Source organism: Nerophis ophidion, linkage group LG18 (assembly GCF_033978795.1).
Source record: "Nerophis ophidion isolate RoL-2023_Sa linkage group LG18, RoL_Noph_v1.0, whole genome shotgun sequence".
NCBI lineage: Eukaryota > Metazoa > Chordata > Actinopteri > Syngnathiformes > Syngnathidae > Nerophis > Nerophis ophidion.
The window spans coordinates 28,361,612-28,379,063 of record NC_084628.1 but is presented as its reverse complement, the minus strand read 5'-3'; the positions used below and the strand labels follow the sequence as shown (position 1 = coordinate 28,379,063).

Here is a 17,452-nt window from a genome sequence, read left to right as displayed (position 1 = left end):
ATGTTTTATATTTTGAACGTTATTTTTGACACTGTGATTACCAGCAGAATTATTCATTACTTATCGTGTTAAGCAATATCAGCTAAGATTTATCTGAGAGCCAGGGGTAGTCATCAAAAGAGCCACATCTGGCTCTAGAGCCATAGGTTCCCTACCCCTGATTTAAGGGAAGAATGTAAAACAAAATATATATACAAAGTGTCAAAATAGAATAAACTCTCTGCTGCTGCAGCAACAGAGATACGGTCTATAGGTCCCTAAGATATATAGATATTTAATGTACTCATACATTGTTTATGTAGGATATATGCATGTATATATATAACCTAATCATATTGTTTCTTGGACTTAAAAATAGCTGACCGTTTTTTGTCCCTTCTCTGGGATTATATTCCCAGTTTTGATCTCGGACGTCTGGTCACTTATAGCACATAAGAATATTCTCTTACTTTTAAGCAAACTATGAATAATAAAACACGCCAAAACATGTGTCCTTTATTATAGCTACACATATGACAAAAAAATGCGTGAAAATCAATGGTATATAGTGAGGTAAAATGAATTAAATGCGCTGACAGTTCATTGCTTCTGTCAAATGAATTGCACTGAGTGGAGCGAATCACCACTCCAAGATGGCAGCCCCGCATTTCGTCAGCGCCAGTAGGCAGTAGCGGTCGATGCTGCGTCTACTTATAAGATGTCTATGTTACAGCCGCATTAGATGGCTCACTATAACCAGCTATATAACACAACTATATTTTATACATGGATAATGTAAATTCCGAACATAGAATAGCCATCTAATCATTTATGAAATGTAGTCAAGTCTGTTTGCTGCTAGTCTTGAAATTGTAGTCTACTCGCTACAATCGCGTTATATAAAAACATCACTTTAAACATGGCTAAAGTAATTTCCGAAAGTAGAATAGCCATCTAATCATTTATGTAATGTAGTAAACTGTACTAAAGTCTGTTTGCTGCTAGTCTGACATTTTTGTGTACTAGCTACAGCCGCGTTAGCAAGCTTGTATGACCATTTTAGGATTAAAACAACACATTAAACATGGCAAATGTAAATTCTGAAAGTAGAATAGCCGTCTAATCATTTATTAAATGTAGTAAACGGTAGTCAAGTCTGTTTGCTGGCAGTATGACTTTGTAGTTTACAAGCTCCATCCATGTTAGCAAGGTCATTACAACGAGCAATTTAAAAATAAAAAAAACAACATTCTGAATATAGTTAATGTAAATTCTGAAAGTGGAATAGCCGTCTAATCATTTATGAAGTGTAGTACAGTAAACCCTAGTGAAGTCTGTTTGGTGCTAGTTGGATTTGTAGTTTACCAACTACAGTTGCGTTAACTTGCTAGTTATAAGCAGCTATTCTAATGAAAATAAACATTTTAATCATGGAGAAAATACATTCTGTAAGAAAAATAGCCATCTAATCATTTATGAAATGTAAACTATAGTCAAGTTTGTTTGCTCCTAGTCTGATTTGTAGTTTACTAGCTACATTCTTGTGAACTAGCCTGTTATGACGAGTCATTTTAAAGTAAAAACCGCATTCAAAAGATGGCAATATTTACGTGTAGTAGCAAAGGATTGCACCGAGGGGAAAGGGCTAAGACAAGTGTCCTTTCTATGGTGGCCCACTGGGATCAAACATCATTTTAAGTCCATTCAGCACTAGTCAAAGGTGTCTTTTCTCCTCAGGTGTCTGTCAGTCCACCAGGCGAGGAGGACTTTGAGGGTTCCGGTCTGTTCGAGGGCTCGGGACTGTTCGAAGGCTCCGGCGCGGATGAGGAAGGATCCGGCTTTGAAGACAGCGGCGAGGACGAGGACGACGACCAAGGTCCCATGTACTACTTCCTGGAAGAGAGCACAGGATACATGGAGCCGGCGTTGAGGTTCCTGAGCATTGTCCACACCGTCATCTCCTTCCTCTGCATCATCGGCTACAACTGCCTCAAGGTGACCTCCAAACTTCCCTTTTGTCATCCGGTGGCTCTCACACACTTTGGTGTCTCTCCAGGTTCCTCTGGTCATCTTCAAGAGGGAGAAGGAGCTGGCCAGAAAGTTGGAGTTTGACGGTGTCTATGTGACAGAGCAGCCCGAAGACGACGACATCAAGGGCCAGTGGGACAGATTGGTGCTCAACACTCCGTAAGTTCATAACATTACTACTCAAGATGGCGTGCGTTCAAAGTTCATAACGTTACTACGTCAGAAGGCGTGCATTCAAAGTTCATTACGTTACTTCGTATTAAAAAGACAACGTGCGTTCAAAGTTCATAACGTTACTATGTAAGATGGCATATTAAAGAGACGGCATGCGTTCAAAGTTCATAACGTTACTACTCAAGATGGCGTGCGTGCGTTCAAGGTTAATAACGTTACTACGTCAGAAGACGTGCGTTCAAAGTTCATAACGTTACTATATAAGATGGCATATTAAAGAGACGGCATGCGTTCAAAGTTCATAACGTTACTACTCAAGATGGAGTGCGTGCGTTCAAGGTTAATAACGTTACTACGTCAGAAGACGTGCGTTCAAAGTTCATAACGTTACTATGTAAGATGGCATATTAAAGAGACGGCATGCGTTCAAAGTTCATAACGTTACTACTCAAGATGGCGTGCGTGCGTTCAAGGTTAATAACGTTACTACGTCAGAAGACGTGCGTTCAAAGTTCATAACGTTACTATGTAAGATGGCATATTAAAGAGACGGCATGCGTTCAAAGTTCATAACGTTACTACTCAAGATGGCGTGCGTGCGTTCAAGGTTAATAACGTTACTACGTCAGAAGACGTGCGTTCAAAGTTCATAACGTTACTATGTAAGATGGCATATTAAAGAGACGGCATGCGTTCAAAGTTCATAACGTTACTACTCAAGATGGCGTGCGTGCGTTCAAGGTTAATAACGTTACTACGTCAGAAGACGTGCGTTCAAAGTTCATAACGTTACTATGTAAGATGGCATATTAAAGAGACGGCATGCGTTCAAAGTTCATAACGTTACTACTCAAGATGGCGTACGTGCGTTCAAGGTTAATAACGTTGCTACGTCAGAAGACGTGTGTTCAAAGTTCATAACGTTATTATGTAAGATGGCATATTAAAGAGACGGCATGCGTTCAAAGTTCATAACGTTACTACTCAAGATGGAGTGCGTGCGTTCAAGGTTAATAACGTTACTACGTCAGAAGACGTGCGTTCAAAGTTCATAACGTTACTATGTAAGATGGCATATTAAAGAGACGGCATGCGTTCAAAGTTCATAACGTTACAACGTAAGATGGCGTGCGTTCAAAGTTCATAACTTTACTACGTAAGATGCCGTGCATTCAAAGTTAATAATGTTACTATGTAAGATGGCGTAATAAAGAGACGGCGTGCATTCGAAGTTAATAACGTTACTATGTGAGATGGTGTATTAAAGAGACGGCGTGCGTTAAAAGTTCATAACGTTACTATGTAAAATGGCTGCATTCAAAGTTCATAATGTTACTACATAAGATGGCGTGCATTCAAAGTTAATAACGTTACTACATAAGATGGCGTAATAAAGAGATGGCGTGCATTCAAAGTTAATAACGTTACTACGTAAGATGGCGTAATAAAGAAACGGCGTGCATCCAAAGTTAAAAACGTTACCACGCAAGATGCCGTATTAAAGAGATGGCGTGCATTCAAAGTTAATAACGTTACTACATAAGATGGCGTAATAAAGAGATGGCGTGCGTTCAAAGTTAATAACGTTACTACATAAGATGGCGTAATAAAGAGACGGCGTGCATTCAAAGTTAGTAACGTTAATACGAAGGAGGCGTATTAAAGAGACGGCGTGCGGTCAAAGTTCATAACGTTATTTCGTAACATGGCGTGCGTTCAAAGTTAAAAACATTACTACGTAAGATGGCGTATTAAAGAGATGGCGTGCGTTCAAAGTTAAAAACTTTACTACGTAAGATAGCGTATTAAAGAGATGGCGTACGTTCAAAGTTAATAACGTTACTACGCAAGATGGCGTATTAAAGAGATGGTATGCATTCAAAGTTAAAAATGTTACTACGCAAGATGGCGTTTTAAAGAGATGGTATGCATTCAAAGTTAAAAACGTTACTACGCAAGATGGCGTATTAAAGAGATGGCGTGCGTTCAAAGTTCATAACGTGTTTACGCAAGGTGTCAAGGTGGGTTTGATCAAGTTATGATGTGTTTGTGTTACTTTGGTACATGCTGGCACATAACTGCACACACTCAGTGTGTGTGCAGTGGAACTCACTTATGTCCCGGTCCAGCGTTTTATTGTGAAATCTACGTAACAAGCTTGAGCACTTTGGTCCACATAACTGTTTGTGTCGACATATATTGTATTGTTAGCTTCCTCGTTATCGCTAAACAACGAGTAAAATATGCCCACAGTGTCTTCCTGTTCAGTGCAAAATAACCTTCAAAATAAAAGCATGGCAGTATTTACCTGGTTTCTATACCCATTCATGATTTGTTCTCTTTCTTTATGTTGGGAACCAAAGATAGATTCAGTAATGCTAACTTAAACTAATGCAGCGATTCTCTAGTATGAGGAAAACATTTTGTCCAATAAAATTGTTATAAGTACACCTTTGTTTTCTTAGTAACATTATAGATTTAAAAAAAAAAATAATACAGAAATATGATCAACTTTCAACAAGTAGTCTATAACAAGAAATACCTAAAGTGCAACACTTGGCCTGAAATAAAAAAAAAAATGTAATCCTTATTAAATCATAAGCATTTTAGACCAACTTGAACCATTTGATACTGAAAAATAAAATAAAATATTAATAATGAATTGAAATTGATCAGCAACATTAACTTAGGAGCACAGTTTATAAAATAATTTAACCTACAAAACAAAAATTAATACAACTATTTAGTTTTTAATCAGAATGAGGATGTCAGCATCAATGACTACAATGAGACCGTTTTGTAGTGCACATCTTTTTAACCTACTTCCTGTTTCAATGTTGACCTGCTGTAGCAAAGAGGCAACATGTACATGTTAGAGATGTTGAAGTGTGATGATAATCCCTCATTAACTCATTTACCAACAAAAATAAGTGGTACGGATCTCTCTCGAGGTTTTTTTTTTTGCACCATGACGAGGGAATGTTGTTCGGATTGTGTCATATAAGTACATGCGGTGTTATTATTTGAAAGCACTTTCAGTTGTCATTGATCTGATTTACTCACATTGTCCACAAGATGGCAGCAAATATGTAGCTTTCTGAGGCTGCCCGGTATTTAAGATGAATTTTAAATCGGTCTGCGGTGCAATGCTTGTTGAACTCATGATGTCTCACGGGCCAAACTGAAGTGGCTGGCAGGCTGCAGACACCACTGACCTAAAACATTGATAAGGAATTCATAAAATGACAAGTTGATTCAATGTTGTTCATAGAATAAGCTTTAAACCTGCAACTTTTGATAAAGTCTGTTGCAAAAGAACGTAAATCATCATATTTTTTTCTGTCCCTGCAGGAGTTTCCCCAACAACTACTGGGACAAGTTTGTAAAGAGAAAGGTGAGATATTCAATTCTTAGGAGCCCTGCAGGTGTAAGTTGGCTCCTCATGTCTCTGAATGTGCCTGCTGTGCAGGTGTTGGACAAATACGGCGACATCTACGGCAGAGAAAGGATCGCAGAGCTGCTGGGCATGGATTTGGCTTCTCTGGATGTCAGCGCCATGACGCACGATAAGAAGCCCGAACCTGACAACTCCGTCTTCAGCTGGTATGTTGCACTTTGTGTTTGCATTTTGTGAATAATTTTTACATCATATTATGCTGCTGATTTCATTAAAAAAGATTCAGTGTAAAAAAATTCAGTGCTGAAAAATTGAGTGTAAAAAATCAGTGCTGAAAAATTGAGTGTAAAATATTTCAGTGTTGAAAAATTGAGTGTAAAGAAAATTCAGTGTATAAAAATTAGGTGTAAAAAAATTGAGTGTAAAAAGAAAATCAGTGCCGAAAAATTTAGAGAAACAAAATTCAGTGTATAATGAAAATTCAGTGTATAAATATTTAATGTAAAAAACATCACTGCTGAAAAATTATGTGTAAAAATATTCAGTGTAAAAAGTTCAGTGCTGAAAATTCAGTTTAAAAAATCAATGCTGAAAAATTGTGTGTAAAAAAAATTAATTGCTGAAACATTTAGTATAAATAATTAAGTGTAAAAAAATGAGTGCAGAACAAATTTGAGAAAAAAAATTCAGTGTGTAAAAAAAAATCAGTGCTGAAAAATTCTGTGTATAAAAATTTAGTGCTCGAAAATTGATTGTGAAAAAAATCAATGCTGAAAAATTGAGTGTAAAAATATTTAGTGTAAACAAAATCAGTACTGAAAAATTCTGTGTAAAAAAATTCAGTGCTGAAGAAATTCAGTATTAAAAATTTTTTTTTTTAATCAGTGTGTAAAGAAAATTCAGTGTATAAAAATATTCAGTGAATAAAAATTCTGTGTAAAAAAAATCAGTTCTGGAAAATTCTGTGTATAAAAATTCAGTGCTAAAAAAAATTGTGTAAAAAATCAATGCTGAAAAATTAAGTGAAAAAAAATCAGTGCTGAAAAATTGAGTGTAAAAAAGTGTATACAAATTTAGTGTAAAAGAGATAGTGTGTAAAAAAATCAGTGCTAAATAATTTAGAGAAAGAAATTGAGTGTGTAAAAAAAAAGAATCAGTGTATAATAATTCAGTGTTGGACAAAATAAAACAAGACTCACTTCTGCTAAATTAAGACTAAAGCATTCGATCCTGTCTCAGGAGTAGCCAATGAGGTGACAAGTTTGAAGTTGGGGGTGTGCAATAATGTTTTATGTTTTATGTATGTGTGTATATGTATTCATATGCATGCAGATATGCATCTGTGTGGATACATATACATAGATACATCTGTCATCTCTATCTTTTTTTTTTTACTATTTATACTACCATATTGTATATGCACCTTAGGAGGAGCTGCTCCAATTTCGTTGTTCTTTGAACCTGTTCATTGCAATAATGACAATAAAACTCTATTCTATTCTATTCTTACAAAATAGCATAAAACAGACAGTTAGCGGGGCTATCTTGGCATAATACAACATCAACAACATTTCAGTGCAGCCCGCTGGGTATTTTCAAACTATAAAAATTATTTCAATGTTTATAATCTACACTTTTGACTGACATACGAAGGTCTGTGGGTAAACAAGTACCAAGCATAAAAGCCTGGTAGCGAATGTCAGACGGTGGCAGATTTTTGCCACAGTGATATTTTTATTTAGTTACATCTTGCTCTTGCTGGATTATAAAATATGTCCATCAAGTAGTCTGGGAAGTAGAGGAGAATTGTCTATATATTTTAAATATTCAGTGTTTTATTGTTCATAGTTAATATTTTAATTCCCACATTCTTTATTTCTATGTTCATAAATGAACCTTCCCCACAAGTGTGAACATCACACACAAACATGTCTCCTTCCTGCAGGGTAACATCCATCGACATCAAGTACCAGATCTGGAAGTTTGGTGTGGTGTTCACGGACAACGTGAGTTTCATTGCCTCATTTTGGCAAACAGGAAGTTGACTTGTTTTCTCTTCCTTGCAGACCTTCCTGTACCTGGTCTGGTACATGCTCATGTCTCTGCTGGGACACTACAACAACTTCTTCTTTGCCGCTCACCTGCTGGACATCGCCATGGGCGTGAAGACCCTGCGCACCATCCTGTCCTCCGTCACGCACAACGGCAAGCAGGTGTGCACGCCGTAACCATGCCTCGTACAGCGGAATTTCCATTTACCAGCTCGGTTCTTGAACAGGGTTCATTAATTGAAAAGTTTGTATAATGAAGCACATTTTTTCTATAAGAAACAATGTAAATATGAATAATTGGTTCCAGCCTGAACAAAAGTCCATATTTTAGTGACGGTTTGTACACTTTGAACACAGTATAAAGTTCTATACAGTACTGTATACCATATATTTGTCATTACAACAACAACGACAAGCTCAACTGTCCTGTACGCGCTGCTCTACCAACGACCAGGAATCTCACAAATCTTTAACTTGAAAAACCATATTGCTACAATAGTTAACATTTGAAAAAGTCAAATTCACTTACATTAGCAAAAAGGGAGCTGACTATAAAGGTCTAACTTTGGTTCGTTGGTTGGTTGGTTCGTTTGTGGGTTGGTAGGTTGGTTCATTCGTTGGTTGGTTGTTTGGTTCCTTGGTTGGTTGGTCGGTTCATTCGTTGGTTGGTCGGTTCATTGGTTGGTTGGTTGGTTTTGTCTTGGAAGAGGTCTTCTTTGGCATATTTTTCTAAAAAAGTCCAGTCTCATTACAATTAAAACTTGCAGTGGAGCTTGTTATTTTTATTTTATTCTATATACAATTTTTGTAGGTCACTTGTTTGACGAATAAAAAAATGAACATTTGACATGATAATAGTATTTCTGGACTGTGTATGTCAAAAATCCAGTAGCAAATGTTTAAAAAAATACCTGTATTTAAAATAACTTGCCATAGTTCAAAGCGCGCTTCATCAATTCTTCCATACTGCGAGCACCATTAATGTGCTCCTAGCAAACACTCTTTGTTATAATAATAAACATTTTTGAAAGGTCAAATTAATATTGGCAAATGTCCAAAGAAGAAAAAGGACGGGGGAAAATAAATAATAAATAATAAATGGGTTGTACTTGTATAGCGCTTTTCTACCTTCAAGGTACTCAAAGCGCTTTGACACTACTTCCACATTCACACACACATTCACACACTGATGGACGGAGCTGCCATGCAAGGCGCCAACCAGCACCCATCAGGAGCAAGGGTGAAGTGTCTTGCTCAGGACACAACGGACGTGACGAGGTTAGTACTAGGTGGGATTTGAACCAGGGACCCTAGGGTTGCGCACGGCCACTCTTCCACTGCGCCACGCATGTGTGTGTGTGTGTGTGTGTGTGTGTGCGTGCGTGTGCGTGTGTGTGTGTGTGCGTGCGCGCTCTTGGAAGAGCTGCCGCTGAACAAAAGGTCCGCTTTGGCAAAAGTCATTTCTCATCACAATTAAAAACTTGCTGATGTTTGACACCGGCTTCCTCAATCTATTCAATGCGAGCAGGCACAAAATGGTCGCCAGCAAGACACAAAATGATATTTGAGGCGACCTAAAAGTTCCTAAACCAGACAGGGAGGTTTGTAAATGAAGGTTCCCCATGCCATTGGACGATTTGTTTGTGTTCCTCACAGCTAATGATGACGGTGGGTCTGCTGGCCGTGGTGGTGTACCTCTACACCGTGGTGGCCTTCAACTTCTTCCGCAAGTTCTACAACATGAGTGAGGATGAGGACGAGCCTGACATGAAGTGCGACGACATGATGACGGTGGGTGCGGGTGTGGTAAAATCGACCGGAAAGGGGCGCCGTAAAGACTTCTCGCCCACCCACAGTGCTACCTGTTCCACATGTACGTGGGCGTGCGAGCCGGCGGTGGCATAGGGGATGAGATCGAGGACCCGGCCGGGGACGAGTACGAACTCTACCGAGTGGTCTTTGACATCACCTTCTTCTTCTTTGTCATCGTCATCCTGCTGGCCATCATTCAAGGTACGAACACGTTCTGTTCTTTAGTAGATTTCTAAAACGCGGCTGGTACTCCTCATTCTATGTAGCCCACAGGAGCCTGGAAATAGCATGCCTCAATAAAGTTCTTCCCATTTTGACCAAAATAAAGTATTTTAAACTTTAATACTAGAATTTGAAATCGCGTGTGAATGCCCCCGATACACGTGAGCGGAACTGAAATAGAATAGAATAGAATAGAAAGTACTTAATTGATCCCTGGGGGAAATTCAGCAAGTACTTGAATGTTTCAGGGTGAGTGGAGTGTGTGGATGTTGGAACTGTTCGAATAGGTTGAGAAATGTGGAATATGGAGAAGTTTGTATATAGCCCATTCATTTTCAATTGCGGGGGAAATTCCTCTTAATTCCGGGTAATCAGGGAATTTTTTGGATCCGGGAAACATGCTGGCTTGAACGTCCAGTGTGAGTGGAGTGTGTGGATGTTGGAACGGTTCAAATTGGATGAGAAATGTGGAATATGGAGAGCAGGGGCGTCACTAGGCCTATTTTAGGGGGGCTCAAGCCCCCCTAAAATATTCTTAAGCCCCCCTGAATAATTTGGCGTTATATTGTATTTCATTTTTATTTATTTTATTTTTTTTACAACTACATGCCGAAATATTCATTTTAAAGTGGCCCGAATAAGAGTTTAAAATAAATAATCATATAACCTGTCATTATTCCCTTAGTTTCCCCTCGTAAGGTAGAAAGCCCCTTTACTGCGTCGGTATCCAATGCACTCCACTTGTTCACGACACTTCCTATTTGGAGTTTGCACGCGTCAGACTGTCTAGTTTAACGATCACTTTGTGCATCACCAGCACATCTTCTTTGCTTTATTGTACTTTTTTTGTACTTTTTTGGCTTCACTGTGTCACTGTACCGTGACACTCTGCTGTCTGTGTCAATCGGTGCTGCGGGCTAGCATCAGCAGCCTGACATACAGGTGTGGATTCTTCTGTTGCTGGATGCTTCGGCATATAGAACATCAGAATGCCTCCACCAAGGAAAAGATTCAACAAACCTGGGTAGCGAACTGTATGATCTTCATCAAACTAAGCAAAGAGGAAGCAAAAGTCTTGGTGGTGAGAAAAATAGAAGATTTTGATAAGTCTTGACATTGATGCAGTACTTGGTATCAATGTAGCTTTGTGACTTTGATATCATCTAAATGCGACCCACACCAAGAACACACACCACACCAGGTATTAATATGGACATGTTACAGAAGATCTTACAACATCATAACTGGAAATGTGCAAGTATCAAGAGCACGCCACAACAGAGACTGATATGGAGATAGACCCTGATAAGATTTTTATCTCTGCGATTGTAAAACAATTTAAATTATTTTACCTGTGAACAATATGAAAACAGTGTAAAATCAGAAGATAGTCTGTCAATAATAAATTTCAATAGTCCAAGCATGTACACTAACTTTGAGGCTATCAAGGATTACTTGAAAGAATTTAGTCATCCATTTACCATTATTGCAATGACTGAAAGCTGGTTCAACAATGATAAAGGTATTGATATTTGTCTGAATGACTATAAATTAAACATAATAAATAAAATAGGAGGAAAGGTCGCATTGTACATTCATAGATCTGTTACATTGAAGGTTTTAACAAACATGACCATAGCAGTCGATGGATTATTTGAACGTTAAACAGTGGAAATCCTAAATGACAAAAAGACAAATTTCTTCATGAGTTGTGTTTACCGGGCACCTGCTTCAAGCATAGAAACTTTCAATTAGTGGATGGCTAAACAATTTTCTTCTGTGAACCATAAAACCATTTTTATCTGTGGTGATTTTAACATTGATTTGTTAAAGTCAACCAAGCAAAAACATGTTGATGACTTCATTGACACAATGTACAGCTTGTCTCTATATCCAACCATAACCAAAGCAAGCGGAATAACAACACATATTGACACTATCATCCACAACATTTGTACTAACATTATGGCAAATCAAATCACCAGTAGCCTATTTATATGTGATATCGCTGACCATTTACCTGTTTTTACTTTATATGACTGTCATCTCAAGAAAACCAAAGACACTATGGCAAACATCTTTAAATCAATAACAACTGAGGAAACAATCTGTGCTCTAAACAATAGTTTAGCAGTTCAGGATTGGACTTCAGTTTACAGAGAACTAAATGTGGACAGTGCTTATTGTCATTTTTTAGACATCTTTACTTCCCTGCATAATAAATACTGCCCTGTGAAAGAATATTTTATAAAAGGAAAAATTAAAAATAGCCCTTGGATCATAAAAGGTATAATTAATGCCTGTAAAAAGAAAAACAATCTCTACAAACCTTTTATCAAAATAAAAACAAAAGAAGTCCAACAACGATACAAGAAGTACAAAAATAAATTAACTGATATTATAAGAACAAACAAAAGGTTATATTATTTAAAAAAAAACCATATGAAAACAAAAACAATATAAAAGGAACTTGAGATGTTTTGAATAGTCTAATCAAACAAGGTTATTCAAAGTTGACTTATCCTGATTACTTTATTGATGAAAACGGTGAACATTGTAATATGAGTAATGTAATGAATAAATTCAATAGTTTTTTTGTAAATATTGGTCCTAAGTTGGCTGTTGATATCCCAGACAATGGAGTTACAAAATCAACTATTGAACACAATTCTTGATCATTCTTCCTCTCAGCTACAAATGAGAAGGAAGTGACAAACACTGTGCGGAAGTGTAAAAGTAAGTGCTCCACTGACTGCCATGACATCAACATGATATTGCTTCAAAAAGTTATACTGAATATTGTAAAACCCTTAACTCATATATGTAACCTATCATTCCAGACTGGCAAATTTCCAAGTCAAGTGAAATTGGTTAAGGTAACTAAACTCTTCAAAAGTGACAACAAACACGTTTTAACCAATTACCGATCAATCTCTCTTTTGCCTCAGTTCTCAAAAATCTTACAGAAACTATTTAACTCTCGACTTGAATCTTTTCTTGAGAAGCATCATATAATCAATGACGGTCAGTATGGCTTTAGGTCCAAACGAACAATCTCAATGGCGATAAATGAAGCTATTGAAGAAATAATTAATGCACTGGAGCATCAAAAATATGCGGTTGGTATCTCTATTGTTCCAAAGAAAGCCTTTGATACCATTAATCATTCAATTCTACTAGATACAATGGTAATATATGGAATTAGGGGGCTGGCTGGTGACTAGTTAAAAAGTTATTTAACAGGAAAGGTACAGTTTGTGGGCTTCACGGTGGCAGAGGGGTTAGTGCGTCTGCCTCACAATACGAAGGTCCTGCAGTCCTGGGTTCAAATCCAGGCTTGGGATCTTTCTGTGTGGAGTTTGCATGTTCTCCCCGTGAATGCGTGGGTTCCCTCCGGGTACTCCGGCTTCCTCCCACTTCCAAACACATGCACCTGGGGATAGGTTGATTGGCAACACTAAATTGGCCCTAGTGTGTGAATGTGAGTGTGAATGTTGTCTGTCTATCTGTGTTGGCCCTGCGATGAGGTGGCGACTTGTCCAGGATGTACCCCGCCTTCCGCCCGATTGTAGCTGAGATAGGCGCCAGTGCCAAAAGGGAATAAGCGGTAAAAAATGGATGGGTGGTACAGTTTGTAAAAAAAATGGGTCCATTTTTATCTGATACTCTTGGCATTGCTTGTGGTGTCCCCAAGGGTCCGTGTTGGGGCCCAAACTGTTTAATGTATGTATTAATGATATGTTTAATACATCTAAAGTACTGAAATGTATACTATTTTCAGGCGACTCTAATATATTTTACAGTTGTGATGACTATAATGAGCTCATAAATACAGTAAACACAGAGCTAAATATAGTAAAGAAATGGATGGACACAAATAAATTATCTTTGAATATAAATAAAACTATGATAGAGATGTTTGGAAATCGCAACACAACGTCTAAACAGAAAATAATTATTGATGGTACCCAAATTGAAATTGTGAATGAGAATACATTTTTGGGAGTAATAATTGATAGTAAACTATCATGGAAACCTCATGTCAGACACATTCAAACAAAAATCTCCAAAAGCCTCTCAATTATAAACAAAGCAAAACTATACCTCAATTAAAATGCACTCCGTACTCTATACTGCACCTTGGTACTGCCATACCTTACATACTGTGTTGAATACTTTTGTGTACTCTATACTGCACCTTGGTACTGCCATACCTTACATACTGTGTTGAATTATGGGGGAATACTTAGCACAACACAATTCATCCTCTGATCATGTTACAGAAAAGAACAGTGCGGATCATTCACAACGTTAGTTATTTAGAACATACTCATAATCTGTTTATGCAATCAAAGTTGCTCAAATTTGATGACCTTGTTAAATATGATAAATTAATAATCTTATATAAAGCATTTAACAAATTATTTCCTCCTAATCTGTAACGTATTTTTATAAGACGAGTGTAGGCTTATAACTTGAGGGGCTTTGGATATTTCTCATTGCCGAGAGCTCAAACCACTCGTAAACGTTTTTGTGTGTTTGTATGCGGAGTAAAACAATGGAACAAACTGGACTTACAACACAAGCAATGCCAAACTATTCATCGATTCAAACTATTATACAAACATTGGGTCTGGTTCAAATATAGAGATGAGGGTCTTTAATTTAATTTGTACTCTGTCTCAAAGTGTTATCATGTGCTCAATGTTTACCTTACCATTAGTGCCAAGTTGTCTATTACCATTATTGCTAGGTTGTCTATTACTATTGTTGGTATTTTGTCTATTACCATTGTTGGTATTTTGTCTATTACCATTGTTGGTATATTCATTATTCCTACATTATTGATACAAATCCTTGATACACATCCTCTAGTATTCCTTTAAGTCTTTCATATATACATATATATATATATATATATATATATATATATATATACATTTGTATTTGTTAGCCGTTTGTGAAGTTTTCGCTCGCATCCTGTGCATCTCCTGGGGGCTAAGCCCCCCCCTGTCCTTAAAAGCTAGTGACGCCCCTGATGGAGAGGTTTGTATATTGCCCATTCATTGTCAATGGGGAGAAAGTCCCGGGAAAACCGTGAATTTGGGGAAAGGGAAAACATGTTTTGCGTTAGATATGTTGGAAGAGTGTTGAGGGTGAATGGTTGAAAGGTTGGAATCAGGTTTATAAATGCCGCAATATTTTGAGAAATTAGGGCATTCCGATTCATGGAACTATGAATGGGAATTTCCTGGAAATGTCGGAATTTAGGGAAAACCGGGAATGTTTGAAAATATTGATAGTGGCACAAGTGTCTTGGATGATATGAATGTGTTGGAGTTGGAATTTTTGGAGTCGTTGAAAAAACAGTTTCAATCGGTAATGGGTATTTTGAAAACGGTAATTTGTACGGGGGGAAAAAAGGAGTATTTGTTGTCCCAACTAAGAGGAATGTTTTGAAGGTGAATTGGTCAAAAACGGTTGACAAATGTGGACTGTGAAAACTTCCCAGGAAGAAGTGAATATAGAGCTTTGGAAAACAAGGAATTTGGGGGATTTTTTTTAACCTGGAAAATGGTAGTTTGATTGTCCAAGGTGAGTGGAGTGTGTGGATCGTGGAATGGTTCAAAATGGATGAGAAATGTGGGATATGTAGAGGTTTGTATATTGGGGCCATTCCTTTTAGTGGGGGAAATTCCGGGTTATCAGTGAATTTTCAGAACTGGGAAATATGCTGTCTTGAATGTCCAGGGTGAGTGGAGCGTGTGCATGTTGTAACGGTTCAAATCGGATGAGACGTGGAATTTGGAGATGTTTGTATGTTGCCTTTTCATTGTAAATGACGAGAAAATTGGTTGTGTCCTACTTGGCCTCCACCTTGTTGTGCACTTTGATCCTTCAGGTTTGATCATCGACGCCTTTGGAGAGCTGAGGGACCAGCAGGAGCAGGTCCGGGAGGACATGGAGGTGAGGTCATCAGCCACAAGGCTGTAATCACGTCTCCTCCATCTTTCATGAGTTTCCCCCCTGCAGACCAAGTGCTTCATCTGCGGGATCGGGAGCGACTACTTTGACACCACGCCACACGGCTTTGAGACGCACACCTTGGAGGAGCACAACTTGGCCAACTACATGTGAGGGTTGCACTTTGAATCTGTTGGAACTGTGCTGGACTACAGTGTTTGCCCTCATGCTTGCCTTGCAGGTTCTTCCTGATGTATCTCATCAACAAGGATGAAACGGAGCACACGGGACAGGTCAGCCAACCTACCTCACTTGTTTTCTTCTAATGCAGGGCTGGCCACACTGTTCAACTGAGGGTTGCACAGCCAAAAATGAAAACTGCAGAGGCTAATTTGATATTTTTATTTTCAAAACCAATGCAATATATGGGTTTTTTTAACCTTTAGGGCCCACCTCAAGTTTGGTTTCGGGTCCTGGGAAAATGTTACATATTTATACATATATATATACATATATCCATCCATCCATCCATTTTCTACCGCTTCTTCCCTATATACAGTATATACGTATATGCAACATAAATATATAAAATTTTCCGGGGACCTGAAACCAAACTTGAGGGGGGCCCTATAGGTTAAAAAAAATCCATATATCCAATTATTCATAACATTGAATTTAACTTACTATTATTTTTGGAGCAATGACAGGTTAAAACCCAAAAATATTGGAGATCCAAAAAGGCCCCACTCATAAGTGTTAAGGATAAAGTTTTTTTTTGTTGTTTTTTTTTCTCAACACTGAAGTCTCAAGCTCAATATCCGATCTATCCGTCATTATAAGTTTTGTAATTATTATAATTTTTTTCATTTATTTGTTTTATGCCTTTTTGGTCAAAAATTGCGTAGTTTTTTATAAGGCAAACACATAAAATATGAAGTATTTTCGATTTAATCAAATGGAGTCTTAAATAGGTCAATAATTCATAACACCATTGATTTTGATTCATTATTATTTTTGGAGCGATGACAGTTTTTAAGAAAAAGAACAGCTTTAAAAAATTAGCTGCCTGCCACTAACGGCCCCCGGGCCACACTTTGGATAGCTCTGTGTTAACGGGTGTTTTGCCCCTGCTTATTGTCTGTCAGGAGTCGTATGTGTGGAAGATGTACCAGGAGCGCTGCTGGGACTTCTTCCCTGCCGGGGACTGCTTCCGCAAGCAGTATGAGGACCAGCTGGGATAAGAACTCTGGCCCAGATGAAGACGTCAATAACGCCACGCTATGCACACTCTGACTGCACGCCTGCAGCAATCCGGTTTGAACCTTAACCTCACGGGAAAGACCGCCTGTTTTTTTTTTTTTTTTTAAACGATCTTGGCGTCTCCCACATCTCTTTACCGCGGTCCCTGAACACATCATCTGTTAAACAGCCCCAAGGTGAGCGTGCGGACGCTGCGTTTTAGTGCCTATAGCAAAGTCACTGCTTTTGGATACGCTTTATTTACAGCGGGCGGGGGGGCCACTCTTTTATGGGCCCCCCACAAGCGGTGGTGGCCGTTAGAGCAGACTGTGGTCAGTTAGCGTGTGAAGCGGCCGCACAGACACTTTGCACTCTCAAGTCTTACCACTCATGTCTGTCTTCTTCCCACTTCTTACTATTTATTTTCCTGTGGAGGACATGTTGCACCACCTGTTTGCTCTCCCATGGCTTTGAGTGTGTGTTTACTCTCAGGTGTGAAGCAGCGACCCCACTGGACTGGTCTTTGGGTCCTGATAATAAAAGGGTTCACTCACGGGGTCACGTGTGCTCCTTTTGGATGCTTGTG

The 17,452-nt window shown here is 38.3% G+C and overlaps 1 protein-coding gene across 1 annotated transcript in view; it reads left to right on the top strand.

Annotated features, from left to right (window-relative positions):
• Positions 1-17,420, top strand: part of ryr1b (ryanodine receptor 1b (skeletal)) — a 230,498-nt gene extending 213,078 nt beyond the window's left edge. Inside the window, 12 exon segments of the mRNA XM_061877905.1 lie at positions 1,717-1,974; positions 2,036-2,166; positions 5,533-5,575; positions 5,651-5,784; positions 7,524-7,584; positions 7,645-7,791; positions 9,286-9,420; positions 9,486-9,642; positions 15,566-15,630; positions 15,697-15,797; positions 15,869-15,920; positions 16,773-17,420. Coding sequence (XP_061733889.1) covers positions 1,717-1,974; positions 2,036-2,166; positions 5,533-5,575; positions 5,651-5,784; positions 7,524-7,584; positions 7,645-7,791; positions 9,286-9,420; positions 9,486-9,642; positions 15,566-15,630; positions 15,697-15,797; positions 15,869-15,920; positions 16,773-16,868 — 1,380 coding nt within the window. The 3' untranslated portion in view covers positions 16,869-17,420.
• The last annotated feature ends 32 nt before the right edge of the window (positions 17,421-17,452 follow it).